Source organism: Amphiura filiformis, chromosome 3, assembly GCF_039555335.1.
Source record: "Amphiura filiformis chromosome 3, Afil_fr2py, whole genome shotgun sequence".
In the NCBI taxonomy this organism is placed as follows: Eukaryota; Metazoa; Echinodermata; class Ophiuroidea; order Amphilepidida; family Amphiuridae; genus Amphiura; species Amphiura filiformis.
Genome location: NC_092630.1, coordinates 29,704,929 through 29,724,122, shown reverse-complemented (window position 1 = coordinate 29,724,122; position 19,194 = coordinate 29,704,929). Strand labels below are relative to the sequence as shown.

Here is a 19,194-nt window from a genome sequence, read left to right as displayed (position 1 = left end):
ATACCAAAATGTGCAGTTACCCTCCCTTTGAATCATTTATTAGGAAAAAATGTTAGCCGATTCAAAATCCAAGATGGTCGACATTTTAAAGACGCCCGCCCCTAAATTGCAAATATTAATGTTCCAAAGGATTAAAAGATCATATAAGCACAAGCTCCAAAATTTGCAGTTAACCCCCTTTTGAATCAGAATATTAACATTAGACACTTGAAAATATAAGATAGCCACCATTAATATTTATCATTTATTGGTAATGACCGTGACAAAAATATTTTTCGTCTATCAGTAACAATGTGGCACGTGCACTTGGGGAGGGGCAACGATTATTCTTTTGCAGGACGAGGGGGTGGGGCAATGTTATTGCTTGTATGACTTTGAGCTCGAACTAAATTGCATACGTTGAGCCCCGGGAGAGGGTAAAATGGGGGGAATGTTTTGGCAAGCCAAAATTTTTGATAATCGGTTTTTGTCAGGTCGAAAGAAGGGAAGCGATATTTGGCACACAGTTATGGGCACCTTTTAAATAATACGCTCTAAAAGAGCTTAGGAAAAGAATACATAAAGGTTTGGATAACCCAAAAACTTGACATGTGCACTTTATTGCAACCATTTCTTTTGCAGGATGAGAGGGGTGGGGCAAGTAATTTTGGCACGCCGAAATTTTACTTCCCCACCAGCTCGCTCATAATTATTGCACAGCAGCCTCTTATTCAATGCTAAAGGTTAAAAATCATGCGATTCTATTGATATAATTAATTTATTTAGTGCGATATGTGTCGTTATATTACAGACTTTGGAAATAATGCAACATCCTGCATCCTCTAAATCATTTACCGTTTTTAACTAAACAAGAAGCAGCCGATGATCATGTTGTCATTAGTGGATAATAATACAGACTGTGCACCATTGAACACACTAGTTTTTCCTACTCGTGAAATTGCTTCCACATGGCTCTACTCAAAGTTTGAAACTACCCTCTACTTTGTCATCATTCTGGTCATTTTGGTCATAGGAATTGTCTTCAATTCGTTATTTGTTTACATGGTCGCTAAATTGACTAAACTGCATACCACCGTCAACTTTTATCTTGTGAATTTGGCTGTTGCTGATGTTGCGTTTCTTAGTATTACTACTATCTATTACATTGGTGTTTTAGCTTACACACCCATCAAAGAAAACATTCCGTTCCACGGTGCAGTGAGCTGTTTCTTCATATTTGCTATTGCCATGTTATGCTACTATGCTTCTTTAGGCATTGTTATTCTGTTGTCTGTGGAAAGGTTTTTTGCTATTTGTTATCCCGTAAAACATCGTCACATGAGTAACAAAAAGCGTACTCGCAAGTTTCTTGTAGCTGTATGGCTGATATCCATAGGACCAGCAGCTTTTACAACTCTACGATATAGCAGCAATACGAAGCTGTGTATTAAATGGCCGGATGAAGACATCTACGAATCCCTCCCAGGAACAATGCACCTGTGCATGACACTTATTGAAGGACCCGTTATTAATTTAACTGCGCCAACCGTTTTCGTCGTTGCCTTTTTCTTGCCCATGTTCGTCATCGCTATTATAAACAGTAAGATTGCCTTAGCTTTGAAAAAAAAAACGCACCCACAGACGAAACGACAACATCTTGAACCACATTAAAATCCGCAACCAAGTAACACGCACTTTGTTGATACTCGTAACGTTATTCTTTGTCCTTCAGATTCCTGCAAGATCTTTGTCTGTCGTAAATCTAATTACTGAAGTAAGTGGAAAAAGTCTCTGGAGTGTCAGCTTTCAACAAAAGTTTCTTATTATTGGGCGTATTTTGATATTGATCAATTCAGCCACAAATAGCTTGGTGTATTTTGCCACCAGTAGTCATTACAGGCAATGTTTCATGGAAGTGTTCAGACGCAGATCTTCAGCAACTAAGACACGGGGAAATCAAAAACCAACAGTGTCTGCTAACACATCAAGGGACACAACAGTGACTGGCACATCAGCGGACACAATAGTGACCGGCGGTGCAGTTCCAATTAATGCCAGAACCTATGACACGAAACTGTAAGCTGCAAATTGTGAGGTGTAGTCTTTGAGCACTTTGGTATAATATGTGTTAGATGTGGTTGTAACCAATGGCATTTGTGCTGTGCTTTAAGTTTAGCCCTTACGTCCCAGTTACTTTTTGGCGAAGGGGAAGGAAAGAAGGAGGAAAGAAAGAAAGAAGAAGAAGTGAAAACTTTTTTTCTCGGGTGCGGTTTTGAACCCCCGACGCGACCCTTCGGGTGCCACGCCCGTGCACTGGCCTACCTTGCCACGGGGGAGTAGCTGCCCGGCCAAGCTTTCCGATTAATACCGAAAAATACGCGTCACTTAATCCTTAATTGCCGATGTTCGATGTTGTAGTTACAACTTAACTGAAATGAAGAAGCTGTTTCGAAAGTGAATCCCATCCGTTATATGACCGTTATGCCGCTGCAGCTACTCTCCTGGTGACCATCATGACCATGGTGACACCTTTTACCAGCTCAAACTGCACTGAAAACCAAACTGGCGTCAGGGTGACTCTACAAGCAGAGTCCAGCCACTCTGCGGCTCTATGTCTAAAATGACTCCCTTGAAAAGTCATAAATTTCTTGACTCCGCTGAAGAGTCACTGTTGATGACTCTACACAGGAGTCATTTGACTCCCAATATAGAGTAATTTTAGACATAGAGTCGCGTAGTGGCTGGACTCTGCTCCCAGAGTAACCTAGACTCCATTAATAGAGTCACCTTGACTCAATTACAGGGTCACGCCGACAGTACGAAAAAAAGACACAATAATGATACACATTAGATGTACATCAAGATAAAAATTCAAAGTATAGACTTACCGGAATAGGAAACTTTAGTCCGACGACACGACGGAGAAAATTTGGCTTGACCACCATCCCCTTGGAATGGGAGAATATACATTCCATGGTGTCAACAACCAAGCAATTACAAAGTCTGACTCCCTTGAAGAGTCATAAATTTCTTGACTCCGTCGATGACTCTGAATGTAGAGTCAATTGGAGAGTCAGTGCTAGTTTATCTTTGAATTGATATAGTACTTCACCTTCCGCAAACCTTTACACATTTACCTATCTACCCCTCCAACGCAATCACCTCCCACCTCAACACACATACATCATAAATAATTATATTAACTTTTTGCACAGACCCTATTAGCGCCTGTGCTTATTGATATTGATATTTCTAGCTATTTCATGTCGTTAATATCAACGTAAACATTCCCCGAAACGATCATTCGTCGTCGTAGGTCCATGGATTCAATTTGGGACATTTGGACGAAGCATAATTTACCAGACACAACTGGATTTTTTCAAAGATAATGCTATATAGAATACTGATAGTATACACTGTGAAATCAACAGATGCGCTGGCTAAAGCAAATAGTATATACATTTATGTTTACACTGTACAATTGTAATATTTAATTCACTCAAAGTAACCCGTTAGCCCTCGAGACGCTCCCGAGATAGACTTTGGTGTTGTACGACTCCCACTTGTCATTCTCTCGTCCCTTGTAAACAAAGACGTAAGGAAGTTCTTCAACTTTGATCTTGTTGTATAGAGACTTCGCACAGTGTCGACACCCAGTGTTGTAAATATAAACTTAATACTCCGTTGCATGGTGAGCGACGGGCGATTGGTATTTCACCGAACGCAAGAAAAGGAGGCCTATCTGATTGGCTACCAATTGATCGCTTGATCGCTCAGTGGTGTAGTACAAACTCAAAATGGAGACATGTATTCAATTCGATTGAAATCGATATTCTATTATTGACGCAGATAAAGAAAGTCGATAATGTACATTGTATTATAGATACAGCACCTGGATCTTACACGGGTTCCTTTATATAATTCGTTTCTCAAACAGTTGAATATATCACAATTTTAACTTTTGATTTCAAAATCGTTACTTGTAAAATGTAGTAAAACATATCCACATCAAAATACCGGTCCCCGCTAATTAGTGTATTTAATTTCCAGTTAGTGTATTAAAAATAAAACCTTGGATTTACCTGAAAACAATTCAAATTTTCTTGTAATAGAAATACCATATGGGATACTGATCATATACTATATCATACTGAAAACATAGAATAGAAACTGAGTGGCAGGCTCTGTGGAATCTCATATCGTCTGTAAATGGTATACTTAGCCTGAGTCGCTCGGCATATCTCGAACAAAATTGCCATGCGTAGCTGTTGAAAAACGAGAGGATTCATCGTACTAACACGGCAATTTTTGACACGAAGATATGGGGATGATGACGCTGTGCTTCGGCATCCAGAAATCCTCACCTATTTCCAATGTGCCGATATATTGTGTACCAAAAGATGTTTCGACAATGCGATATTCCATCAACTAGTAAGGTTTTGTTCGTTTCCAACTCTTCAAATTTAAGAGTCTTTGGATGTTGTGCTTCGGTGGAGTCGATCTTGGACAAGTCATCAAGTGTAATGTTCTTCTTCTTGTTATCAATTTGACTAAGTGAATCGAGACTAACAGGAGCAGACATTTAATAATTCAAAATAAAATTAATGTATTCAAAACATTCAAATTTAATGATTACGAGTTAATTACGTTGTCCAAGGCAGTTTTATCTTGTACTTTGTTAATATTTTTATCCAGTTGATTAAGGGCAGAGACTATAGAAATTTTTACCAAAGGAACATATTCTTGTTTATACCATGATATTGTTGTATCTCAATACTATCACAACTTCAGCTGTGTAACTTACCTAAAAAGTGGTTCTTTTAATTTAAAATGCAATAAATAAAGTCACTCTGCGCTTTTAGTACTGACCAGACTATAGTAATATTTTTAAATCACTCTGCGATTTTAGTACTGACCAGACTATAGTAATAATATTATGCAATACTAGCAGCTATTAATCATGCTTCAGTGGGCAAGTACTTCTAACTTTAAATGGTATTGAAATTTGTCTTGTCCGGGGGACTTCCATATAGCTCAGTGGCGTTATTTTCTAGGGTCTATGGTGAATATGACTGATGCGTAGTAGGCCTACATGTATGTAGGGCTGTAAAAAGCCTGTTCAGTGATTTCATCCGGAGAATGTAGAAATCCATGAATCAGCAAAATTTAGATTTTAGCACCTTGTCCAGTATCTTTGTTAGTTTCGATGTGCAAACCTTAAGCCCTGTATTAAAGACAAAGTAAGTTATTTTACATGAATCTGTAATTTCTCTACTTAGTAGAGAAATCAGCTATTATTATTATTTAATATCGGTATTTTATTTTACACATATCGTGGCCAAACGGCCAAATTACATGTAAAATTACAATTTGAACATACATATAAATATTAAACACTTTAAGAAAACTTTTAAAAGACATCAAAAATTGCATATATAGGGAAAAAGTATTAGATCAGAAAAGCACTCGGTCATATTATTGCACAAAATACTATTGCACTATGAAAAACATCAAAATATACTCAAATCCAAAAATATCATGCATAGGCGTAGATCCCGGGGGGATGGGGGGATTTATCCCCCCCCTCCCAATATTTTGCCAGGGATGGTCCATACAGTCATCCCCCCTCATGTCGATGCCTGATAATGGGTTTCTGATCAAATTAACCTCATATTTGCCCATTTTAGCCCCAAAAGTGCAATTTTTCACGCGCTTCGCGCGCATTTATTCTACTTTTACACCATATTTCATCAGTTTAGCTTCAAAATACCAAAATTTTTCGAGCACTTAGCGCGCAATTGTACCATAATTGCCATATATTGTCGCTCGATTGACTATACTTCAATTTTTTTCCAACTCCATCCCCCCCATGTCAAAAAGAAATCTACGCCACTGATTAAATATGTCAAACATAATATAACAGTTGTACCAGACTATAAAAAGCAATCATGGCATTGGCAATAATGAAGAACAATCCCAAGAGGAGATTTAAAAGATTAAAAAAATATGGAACGGGGCTATAATTTTATCAATACTATACTGCTTTCCTCGGTTCTTGCCAAAACGTTTTAAAATATCTAATGACAATTTTAATGATTTATCCTTCACTTTTAGGCATTTTATATAGAATTTAAATTTGTTTTACCATTTTATACTTTCTCTGGGATCAATGAATAGCCCTTAAATTAAGCCCCCCCTTTCGCTATCACCCAGCACATGGTTTGTCATCCACCCCCCCACACACACACACTTATTTCCCATTGGATCTATCGTCATCATGATTTAGACGCTTTTATTGTTTCATTGACAACTTTTATTATATTTATCACTGATAATGTTGCCAAAAAGTCTTTTGAAATTAGTAGGCGTCATTAGTAGATCTCATATAATATAATGAAGTGCTCCCCCGATAGCAAAATAATGACAGGCTTATGCTTAGTTTTGACATGTAAGAATACAAAATGATTTCCTGAGTTATTAATGGGGAGTTATAAGCTCCATTGCAAAGTGAAAGCAGAGCGAGGTGTGTGGATGTGGGGGGGCATGTGTTGTGTTTATGGCCCGGGTTTATATTATTAGGGCAAGCATCGAAATAAGCAGATCTGGACCAGGAACCACACATTTGGAAAAAGCGGTTCCTGGTCCTGTGATTATCTAGTGAACCAGGAGGCATTTTTAAAGAGCTATGAGTCATTTAATTTTTAATTGTACATGTTACATACAAAAACCGATTTAACTAACAGGCTCTATTTGAAAAAAAAAAAGAGGGGCCGGGGTTTGGTGTGGACCAGGAGCCAAAATGTTATGACCATTGGCTCCTGGGTGCCTGCTTATTTCGAGGCTTGGGGAGGGGCGGGTTAGGCAATTAACAGCTGCCTGATATCATTCAACATTTCTGATACTGTTACGGCTTGAAATTTAAAGGCAGCGGGACTTTCGGATGCTCTCAGGAACAACTTTTACCACCTGATGAACAATCTCAAATGCTCTAATTGGCACCAACATGACAGTATAGATTAGGCCCATGAAAGTCAATTCCGAGTTTATCGTTACTTTTTTTCAGGTTGGTGAGGTGACTTTTTCTTTTTTCATTTTTCATTATTTCATCAGATTTCATTATTGACCTAAAATGCGTGTTGATTTGAAGCCAAACTCATACATGTGATTTATAAACATGTTTTTTTATATGGGTAAGGACTAGAAAAATTAGAAAAGAGCCTGGTTTCATGCTTCCAAGTTATGAATATATGTTTTACAAACAAAAATATATGTTTCCAATTGCTAAAACTGGTGAAAACACTGATACTTTGAAAATAATGAATTATTTTGGCATTTTTGAAAATTTGATGCGGGTATTTTTGGTTTCCAAAAAGTGACACGGGCGGGGGACGATAAACTCGGAATCGACTTTCACGCGCCTTAAAGGAAATATATTCTATCAGTTAATGGTTTTATAGTTTATTATTTCGGTTTACCAAAAATAAAGAAATAATATCAGCAATAACTGTAAAAAATGGTTTATGTCCATCTGAAGCCAAAATAATAGGATGAATTAAAAAATAAAACGCACTATACTAATATACTATATCTTGGAGCTGTGCATAGCGATAAACTAAACCAACAAATATAATAGAAAACAACAAGAAATAATACAGTTATATAGAAAACAGTCCCAGTACATAACTCACCGATAAATTACTCTCTTATTCATTTCACATTATTATACGCAAGACTGAGTCCAGCTGTTACAAATTTGATAACTCAATTCAAAACTTCTGAACACAGTACATTAGGATCAAGGGCGTTGGTTCGAATCAATTGTTTGAAATCAATCAATGTGAGAAAGAATTGGGATTCCAATGCGCTCAATGCAGAGTGACTTGTATTCTGTCAGAACTGTCAACGCAAGCTATATAGTGCTGTGGTATTTTAAAGTGACTTGGAGGTGTTGTTCTGTAATAGGAATATTTTCGCCATTTTATGGAGGAGAAAAGTGCAAAAGACATTGCAAATAACGACGATCAAGGATTCTAATATATACATAGCGGAACCGGAATAGGTATGTAAACTACATACGACGTTTGAAGTAAATTCTTAATGTTCTTCATAGCAAGAACATATAAAACATTGTCAAAAAATGCAACTTCTTACAAAACGCTATATTCTCCGATAGTCCATATTTGCATGACTTCGGCGAACACTTTTGGTTCTCGTTTAAATTCTACCAATAGCACAGTCGATCTAATGTTATCTGTGGTTAGAGGACAGTTTAGAGAACTCTTTTTGCTGGTTGTTTGGTTTAAAATCCCGATATTTTTTTAAATATCGGGATTCAAGCAGGCGATCCGTATGGTATGAAAAAGACGTTGCAAATTGTCAATGAAAGAGCTTATAAATTAAAATCACGGACATTTAGCTCAACAATAGGCATCTACATTCCAAGCGGAAACGCTTTTCAGAAACATACCCCACTTTTTTCAGCAATCGCTGAAACCTAAATATGCAATTCCAGGCGATTTGTAAAAAATAGCGTCAGCATATTTTACTATGAATTTGGGACACCGAAACAAATGCTTGCATTGGTGCCAGACCTATTATAATGATACGATAATTAGGCCCCCAATAATGGCTTTCATTTTAGCCGTTATTTATTAAACTGAGATTTTTACTTTTTGAGAAATTAATGAATTTATCGAAAAACTTTTCGGAGAACGCTACTTTAATGAACCCATCCCTTAAAGCTTGTCTGCTTATTTATTGTTTTACATTTTGTAAAGCGTGATGACAAAATGGTCAAAAATTGTTAAAATGTGATGAAAGATGTCCAGAACCTGGGCTGCGGAATCCAGATGGTGACATGCGAAAGAACAACATCCACCATGCTGATGATACAACCCTCGTGTATCTGGCATCGGAAAAGCTTCAAAATTCCACAAATGAGTTGGCAAATGGATGCAGTATCAGGGGATGAAAATCAGCCCTACAAAATGCAACATTATGTCCGAGACTCACGAGATAGCGCCGCACCAACACACCAAAATTTTTATTCGAGTCTTTTCGGGAGACTAAAAACCACCATGTGGCGAAACCAGAATATTTCAAAGCCATTCAAAGTGAGTATTTACCGTGGCTCTACTGCATCGTTTCTCTCACGTACATTTTGTCTCCCACATAATACTTTTGTCCATGACAATTGAACAGATTTATTGCAAATAAATAATTTCGACAGTATTTTTGTAGGACATGAGAGTACATCAACCACTAAGTATAACCTTGTTGAAGAGGTTCATTAGGTTTGTAGAAACTCATAATATACATTTCATCTTGTCAAAACCAAAAGTTATTTACTGACCTGACAGTTTCGACCATCTTGGACGATGATCATCTTCAGAGTGATGTTTTTCTCTCCACCTTCTGTTTACCAACAGAGGGCGCACCAGCGCCCAGAAGTGGGTCGTATACGTGGATAAGGTAATGGACTCTACTAGCGGTGGATGACATTATTGATCTTCTGAAGTTTGTACTTACCACCACATATTTTCTGTTTCGTGGAAAAATATACAACCAGCGATTTGGTGCGGCTATGGGTAGCCCGGTTTCCCCAGTTGTCGCGAACTTGTATTTGGAATTTCTGGAGCAGCAAGCGATAGCCACAGCGCCTTTAGACTGTAAGCCGCGCCTCTGGAAACGTTATGTGGATGATATTTTAGAAATTGTAAAGGAAGATCAAGTTGAAAATCTCACCACACACCTCAATCAAACGGACCCCACGGACAGTATCAAATTTACTTTCGAGAAAGAACAAGAAAGATCCATACCGTTTTTAGACACGTTGATTGTGCGCAAACCTGATGGTTCTGTTAAGCTACTGGTCTACAGGAAAGCTACACATACAGACCAGTATTTAAATTTTGCTTCTCATCACCCCGTTCATCATAAACTGGGCGTGGTCCGCACACTTTTGGACAGGATGAACAGTGTTGTATCAGAAAAGGAGGACAAAGAACAAGAAGAAGGAAAAATCAAGCACGCACTCAAGAATTGTGGCTACCCCGAGTGGACTTTTAACCATGTCAAGCGCAAGATGGAATGTAAACAGGCTAAAAAGCAAAGTAAGAACAAAAATTCCACGGAAAGAAGCAAAGGACTTGTGATCATACCTTATGTTGAAAAAATGACAGAAACAGCCACTCGCATTTTCAGAAAACACGGCATAGCCACTGCAGTACGTCCACACACCACTTTAAGAAAAATGTTGGTGCATCCAAAGGACAAAAGAGACCCCATGAGTACCACGGACTGCATATATGAAATTCCTTGTGCAAATTGTGATAATACTTATGTTGGTGAAACTGGGCGGCGTTTTGAAACAAGATTGAAAGAGCATAAAAAGAAACTGAGAAAGTAGCCCATAGTAAAGGAACATTTACTCGTCAAACAAGAAAACAGTCGGCTAGCGAACAGTCCAAATCTGCTATCGCGGACCATGCCGTTCAACAAAATCATGTGATTAACTGGAAAGATGCTCAAGTACTTGAAAAGGAATGTAATTCGGGAGCCCGCCGTATAAGAGAAGCCATCTGGATACGGAAGAGAGCACCGAACACAATGAACAGAGACGAGGGGGCCCATTATCTTAGCCACGTATACGACCCACTTCTGGGCGCTGGTGCGCCCTCTGTTGGTAAACAGAAGGTGGAGAGAAAAACATCACTCTGAAGATGATCATCGTCCAAGATGGTCGAAACTGTCAGGTCAGTAAATAACTTTTGGTTTTGACAAGATGAAATGTATATTATAAGTATAACCTTGGTCTAAGGTTAGGGGGCTAAAGTCACAGAAAAGCTTCTTTTTTTTCTTCTTCTTTTATTTTTCAACTAAAGTCATTAACACGAAAAACTCAAGTGATATAGGCTTATTCTGGCTTAAAGGCACATTCAGTGATCCCAGCGAAAGTGAAAATTGTTTATAAAATTGTTTAAAAGTGAAGGATAAATTATTAAAATGACATTAGGCACCAGAAAAAAATGTGTTTGATCTGTACATCGGCTGTCGATGTAGTCTTTGGCAAAGAAGACTCACGATTCTTTCAGGGGCGAAGCCGCGACAGCTCGCCGCGCAAAGCAGCGAGAACGAGGTCGCCGAGTAGCGGCGAGCACGAGCCGGTCGCCGCGAAGGCCCAACTGAATTTTACTATGCTATGCTCCTACACATGTTGTTAACTCGCGGGTATTAATCAGCATGATTTCAGCGGTTTCCCAGTCTGTAACACAGACTACGAATTAATATAAATTTAAAAATAAGGTTTTATTTAGCTTGTCTAAATAGAACCAATTTACCCCAGCAGAGAATGGTTGAGCCCTTTGTTATGGTATTGTTATATCTAATGGGAGTTCTCTGCTTTGTTTGTGCACTGTGATGTTGGCTGCCTAGCTCATTTGAATCACTTGTTTGTCTGCAATTGATCAGAGTGGATCATGATGAAATTTTGATGGAATTTTTAAGATGAATTTTTACTGTTTCACATTGTATTAGCGGTAGTTATCGCCGTAAATCAGCATTAATCGCTCGTGAATGATTGCAAGGACATGATCAGTTCCATGTCTTCCAACAAGGAATTATCCGCGGTGAGTCGTTTAAAATGATTGTAGAGATACATAATAACTACATTCAATTATGCAGGTCTATCTTATACTGGGCCTATATTAGTAGTGAGAAACATCATACCATCGCATCCTTTATCGTAATATATGGGTGTCTATCGCACTTAGAGTAGTATTCCGTTAAAAAAGATGTCAGTGTAGTAACAGTCAGTGTCTGTGCTGACGACACTAAGTTTGACGATTTATAGAAGAAATATTATAATAGCATATCATGATATAGGCCTACATGTTATGTATAAACATGCGTATGTTAGGTATAAATAGTCAGTGTCTGTGCTGACGACACTAAGTTAGACGATTTATAGAACTAATATAATAGCATATCATGATATAGGCCTACATGTTATGTATAAACATGCGTACAAAGGAATAGTTGCAAGTGCCAAGCTGTGGAAATCGGTCAAGTGGGGACCATAAGTAGGGTTTGTGATGTTTTGACGATAGGGCATTGTTTTGGTAATCAATAAATGGGACATGCTCAACTGTTAAATTGCAAGTCCACAGAAATGAGCGTTGTTATTGGTTTCAATGTTCATGGAGTAATTATTAGTAAGTACTTAAATAAAATAAAAAGAATAATTGAAAATAAATAAATAGATAGATGAATAAATAACAAACCAATAAATAAATTAAAATAAATAAATAAAATTATTCACAATTCGATTATTATGGTTTATAAATCAGAAGAATGGTTAAATAATTAAAATATTGGTCAATAGTGACAAATAAAGTAGGCCTATAACAAAGTGAATAAATATGGGCACCATTTAATCGAAAATATAACAGGATGTGATCCCCAGCGTTAAATTTCACCAAGGGATTCAGTAAACTAAGAATTTTAAGCTGATACAGAGCATCAGTTTTGATGTTGAAAAAGGGAGGAAGCTGTCGATCAGGCCGAGAAACAGAATACAGGAGAATAAATGGAAGAAATAGTAAATAAGGATTAATTACCATTATGGTTAACAGGAATAGCACTGCACAAGTAGTATCTACACGATTATATAGCTGTAAGTTAAATTATGCATTGAAATCTGCACAGCGAACACAACAAGGTGAAATATGCACAATCTCGTTCCCTTTTTCTGTTTTTTGTTTCTGGTTTATTTCAGGTATACAGAATGATGGGAAATGAATAAATATGATCTTCAGAGCAGTGTATTACAAAATGACGGGATCAATGCTTGTATCAATTGAAGTTTATCGCATATCACAGTGTTCAGACAAACAAATAGACACAATTATATTAAATGCTGACAGCAATCCGTTACCGAGGAATACATTATAGAAGTAATAAATAAGGCTCGAGATACAGGATATAGAGTTTATGAATTTATGAATCTACAACTCATCAGTTTCGGTATTACAATTGGATAATTTGACACGGTCCAACTTTAATTTGCGACAGATATCCAGAGATGGAAATCGTTGAAATCGAGGTGAAATTGGACATCCACAAACAATATCTAAAAGAGGCATGAATTTGGGAGCGGACCAGGCGTTCATGGGCAATTTGCTCAGCAATAGCCGAATCTTGAAAACCAGCAGCATTAAAATTTGCGGCGGCGAGTAAATGATTCCACGGTTCCCTCCCAACAGCCACAACAACAACACCCTGACCCAGCTTTACCGTTTCACAACAGGGTTGGCAACAAGAAATACAGCCAATTCAACCTGAAAATGCTCAAACCAAACACCAAGGCAACTAAATGCATCAGGTTTTCAACAACAACCATCATCACAGCGGTGGACCGTCACCAACAATTAAATAGGGATGGACTTTCAACGGACAAAGGAAGGACAGGTATCAAATCCAGTAAATACGGGTGAACAACCAAGTAGAAACACATTTGTAAATAGTGTTAATAACACTAACAGTAATGATAAAGATAATCATGATAATGGCGCAATTCAAATTGCTTTAATTGCCTCTTCAGATATTCCTGAAAAAGATGCCAAAGTGGCGGCACCGATCTTAAAACTTGACAATGTTATGCTCATCTTGCCTACACAATAACTTAAGTAGGTAGGATTGGTACATGTAGTAAGCCAATGAAGAAAAGCGAGCTGAAGGTATTATGGTTATCAACTTAAATTCGACGCAAATCACAGCTAATTGTCAACTGCGAACAGATGGACAATGATAATTAGCCATGAAGAAAAGCGTGCTAAAGGTGCATGCATATCAACTTAAATTAGTCGCATATCACAGCTGATAAATCTTCAACTACGAACAAATGGATAATGTTATACTAAGGGTCTGTGTCTGTTGACGTGCTCATCTCGCCTACATAGACGTAGGTAGGGATATGGTATTGGTAACTGATGAAGAAATGATCTGCGCATGAAGAATGTGAACATATAATCTTCAAATGTTTTCTTCTGAGGACAATTACTATGTATTTCTGGATTTCTTACATTGAGAACAGTAAACTATTTGATCAAATCAGAATACTAATTGAATCGAATGAAGAATAGCAGTTATTCACTCAAATAGTGATAACTCAACAATTAAGGTATTTGTTACTTACCATTAAGCTTGGAAGGTTCAATTAAATGCGTCTTATGTATGGAAATACCAATATCGTAAGATTTCATGAATTCAAATATCTAAGTATAGATTAAAAAATTGTACAATAGTAACAATTCTATTGTTGTTCAAAATATACTGCCTATTTTTATACAACGGTACAACTTCTGTTATAAACAAAAGTGCCTCTTCAGAACTGCGTGCAAAATAGAGAATAGGCCTATTTCAATTGGTCCATAAAAAATATTTTGTCTTTGTTTCCATTGTTAGCATTAGTTTCTTTATCTTGAAATATGTTCGTTTGTCTTTAAAATGATGGTAGCAGGCTTATTTAGTATAAGCATGCCAAAACGCGCTGCACTTGTTGAGATGCATCCATCTAACGTAGTTAATTGGTAAGATTTATTATAATTGTGTATTCATGCTGCTCTCTATTATTGTGTTCTAGAATTTCGTGAAGTATAGGGAATAATTCAACAAGCAAAAATAATGAGACATGATATTCAGGGTGAACATTATTGTATAGTTTTTAAATACTTTTTATAATTTCTGGCTTATACAAATAACTGTAGTATGCTTTTTTTCACGCTTACCAGTATAGTGAATTGTGCTAGGCCTATTAGGCATACCAAAGTGTGATGCATCTAATGAACAATTCAAATATTTAAATTGTGCAATACATTGAGTGCGAAAAATAGGCTAATGGTTAGTTGGTTACAACTTCTGTTATAAGGAACAGTTTGTCTTCGGAACTACGTGCGATAAATAGAGAGTTGGCATATTTCATTTTTCAGAGTTTCTCATTGTTTACATGGTTAGCATTAGTTTCAAATCTTGAAATATGGATTGGAACTTTGGATTGACTTTGATATACCAAATTATACCAAATTATACCAAAGAAAGAAAATAATTCTTAATATCATATTTTAACAATTATAGTAAAAAATACCAAAGTATACCAAGCATACCAAATTTGTACACTTGTTGAAATGCACGCTAATTTACCATCAATAAGCTTTTTTAAAATTATTTATAAATGCGCATATTTTATGTTATGGCTATTTCTTGGATGCAACAAAATGTTTCAAGAATTCTGTGAAGATATATTATGAATATTTCAACAACCATATCAAAAATCATGGGCCATTCACTTCATTGTTAACATTGGGTCAGCATTAAATATTATTATGCTTTGTTAGTCTTTAAAATAATTTGCAGTATGTTTTATTTCATGAAGCATACAAAATTTGTGATATTGTCTGGTTAAGATTTTAATTCTGAATGGCTTACCTTAAATGTACATGGTGATTTATTAGATGCAAAAATGTGTTTCTTAAAATTTGGGAAGATGTAATGAATATTTCAACAAGCATATTGAAATTAATGTGGTCTAGTTTTATTGTTAACACTCTTTAGTTTCTAAATACCGACATAATATGCTATGATTGTCTTTTAAATAATGATTGTCTTTTAAGTAATGATACCAAAATGTACTGCACGAGTTAAGTGTTGTTAATCCAAGGTTTATACATATTATTGTACTTCGTCTAATTTTAGTAACAACTAGATGTACGTGTAGGACAGCTTGGCATTTACAGGGATATTAACTATCTGATCGTGCTGAATAAACTCAAAACCACAGTATGTTTCAATGTTATAGAAGTTAGCTAACTTTGTTATCTACAGAAGTTAAATGGTACATGAATAAATTTATGAGAAATCAATAGGCTGATCATTGGCCCAATTGGGTTGGAATATGTACTACTAGTGCTTGTTACCACCAAAAAATCACTGGTACATGTTTTAAACTAAAACCAGAAACTGGCAAAATTAACATGCTTTTATACCTCCCCTCTCAAAAAAAAATGGGGGGGATAGCAAGTTTCTTTTGCAAAGAAACTTGTTTGGCGGTTTATTGATCTTTATACTATTTCTTAATCATGTTAATGATACCAATTCTGATCATATGGCCTAATAATTAATATTAGGTTAACTTGATAAATATTATGTTATGTTAAATTAGCATTCAGTGGTAGTTTTACCGGAATGTAGTGGCTATCGGTATGATTTACCAGGTCATAATATATACAGTTAATTAGCTTTCAGTGGTATGTTTACCGGGAAGTAGTGGCTATGGATAATGTTTGCTCTCCGATTTATTCAAGCCCTAATATTATATTATATACTGTTCATTAGCTTTCAGTGGTATGTTTACCGGGAAGTAGTGGCTATGGATAATGTTTGCTCTCCGATTTATTCAAGCCCTAATATTATTATATATTGTTAATTAGCTTTCAGTGGTACGTTTACCGGGAAGTAGTGGCTATGGATAATGTTTGCTCTCCGATTTATTCAAGCCCTAATATTATATTATATATTGTTAATTAGCTTTCAGTGGTAGGTTACCGGAAGTAATGTCTACGGGTATTATTACTCGATTCTATCATAAAGGCCTATGTTATATTATGTTACAGATGTTTATCAAATTATGTGATGTAAATGATCAGTACTTCAAACTATTGCATTTATGTAGAAATATTGGTATATGTGTATTGAATAAATGATCCTCTCTGAGGGCAGACAAATATCGCAGATTTTAGTCCAAGTTTGAAAATTCTCTGTCTTGGGGTAATAAGGTTTTATTTAGCTTGTCTAAATAGAACCAATTTACCCCAGCAGAGAATGGTTGAGCCCTTTGTTATGGTATTGTTATATCTAATGGGAGTTCTCTGCTTTGTTTGTGCACTGTGATGTTGGCTGCCTAGCTCATTTGAATCACTTGTTTGTCTGCAATTGATCAGAGTGGATCATGATGAAATTTCCCTCCCGCCCAGCCCTGATGTGAAAAATGTACTTCTTTAAGGGCGGTTTATTGATCTTTATACTATTTCTTAATCATGTTAATGATACCAATTCTGATCATATGGCCTAATAATTAATATTAGGTTAACTTGATAAATATTATGTTATGTTAAATTAGCATTCAGTGGTAGTTTTACCGGAATGTAGTGGCTATCGGTATGATTTACCAGGTCATAATATATACAGTTAATTAGCTTTCAGTGGTATGTTTACCGGGAAGTAGTGGCTATGGATAATGTTTGCTCTCCGATTTATTCAAGCCCTAATATTATATTATATACTGTTCATTAGCTTTCAGTGGTATGTTTACCGGGAAGTAGTGGCTATGGATAATGTTTGCTCTCCGATTTATTCAAGCCCTAATATTATTATATATTGTTAATTAGCTTTCAGTGGTACGTTTACCGGGAAGTAGTGGCTATGGATAATGTTTGCTCTCCGATTTATTCAAGCCCTAATATTATATTATATATTGTTAATTAGCTTTCAGTGGTAGGTTACCGGGAAGTAATGTCTACGGGTATTATTACTCGATTCTATCATAAAGGCCTATGTTATATTATGTTACAGATGTTTATCAAATTATGTGATGTAAATGATCAGTACTTCAAACTATTGCATTTATGTAGAAATATTGGTATATGTGTATTGAATAAATGATCCTCTCTGAGGGCAGACAAATATCGCAGATTTTAGTCCAAGTTTGAAAATTCTCTGTCTTGGGGTAAATGTAAAATGTGCATGTACGGTGAGTTTATATAGCCAACTAACTAAAACCTGCAGTGTATTTCTTAATAATAAGCATGGGTAAAAGGCAGAAAAGACATTTATATCAGGGAGGTATACGAACATTTGCAGATGCCCCACATACTCAGTTTTTAGCCTACATGTATATTGTATCCGTTGTTCTTGATTGACAGCAAGTACAAAAAATATCCGTCAAGTGGTTTAGCTTTAATGCCCTTCGGAAGAGAGCGGTCTACAAGTGAGTGATAGTCACTAACAGTTTTTGCAGGCCATGCCGTGCCCTACTTACTAAAACACCAAAGTGCGAATATTTCAAAATATCTAAATTAGCTAAAAATTTAGGACATGTTACAAAACTATATTTCCCAGAAACTCAGAGAGTAGGCCCTACAATAAATATTGGCCAGTTATTTTTCACACAGTGACGTTAACTAGGAAATGCCCTATACCTCTAACATACACTCCCAGCAAACACAAAACGTTTTAGACATCATTCGCAAAAGGTTATAAAAGGTTGTCAGAAAACGTTTAAATGTCGGGTTATATAAAGGGTATATAAAGAGTAACCTCATAACCTTAAAAAACATTTTTGATAATCTACTGCTCAGCAAACAAAAATGTTTTACAGAAAACGTTTAAATGTCGGGTTATATAAAGGGTATAAAAACGTTTTGATAACATTCCAAAAACATTCTTGAAAACTTTATACAAAACATTCTAAACAGAATGTTATTTTGGGGTTGAAAAAATATTTTGCGAAAAATGTTTGCCCAAGATATTTTCAATAACGTTTTAAAAACGTTTTCATGACTTTTATATAACCCGACATTTAAATGTTACTAAAAGGTTTTGAAAAAAACATTTTAAGAACATTTCTGTGTTTGCTGGGTTCAAATATTTTAACATAATGTTATTTAAGTATTGACACAATATTTGGCAAAAATGTTTGCAAAAGCAGTTTACAATAACATTTGTTGAAAACACTAAAAAAATATTGTTGTAGTGTGTTTTCATACAAAACGTTTTAAAAAGTTATCATGACCTTTATATAACCCGACATTTTAATGTTATTAAAACGTTTTTACCTAAACCAAAAGCCAAAATATAACTTATTTAATACGTTTTTAAAACTTTTTGTGTTTGCTGGGACTGTTAGCTTAATTAGTTTTTGAAGTGGAAAAATTAAATATCGCAGCTTGAGAAAACAATAGAATACATAAGAAATATCGCAGGTTGAAAAACAATGAAATACATAAGAGATTCTAATTTACGAAGTTACATTTTGACCATAACTTTTGAACAGAAGCTCCGATTGATGTCAAAGAAAAGCAAAAGAAAGGTAATTTTCCTTTCTATAAATATATCATTTCTTGGCATATTCCCCCTTAAACCCATAATGTACGATCTGATAAT

The 19,194-nt window shown here is 35.9% G+C and overlaps 1 protein-coding gene across 1 annotated transcript; it reads left to right on the top strand.

Moving 5' to 3' along the window:
* The first annotated feature begins 9,562 nt into the window (after positions 1-9,562).
* On the top strand, positions 9,563-12,777 carry LOC140147180 (uncharacterized). Its single transcript, XM_072168960.1, has 2 exons — positions 9,563-10,091; positions 12,755-12,777. The coding sequence occupies exons 1-2, from the start codon at positions 9,563-9,565 to the stop codon at positions 12,775-12,777; spliced, it is 552 nt and encodes a 183-aa protein (XP_072025061.1).
* Positions 12,778-19,194: the final 6,417 nt, after the last annotated feature.

Excerpts from the sequence above, each read along its gene's own strand:
- LOC140147180 (XM_072168960.1), top strand. The coding sequence starts at position 9,563 with ATGGGTAGCCCGGTTTCCCCAGTTGTCGCGAACTTGTATTTGGAATTT. Across the intron at positions 10,092-12,754 it reads TAAACAGGCTAAAAAGCAAA|GTATACAGAATGATGGGAAA; the intron begins GTAAGAACAAAA and ends GGTTTATTTCAG.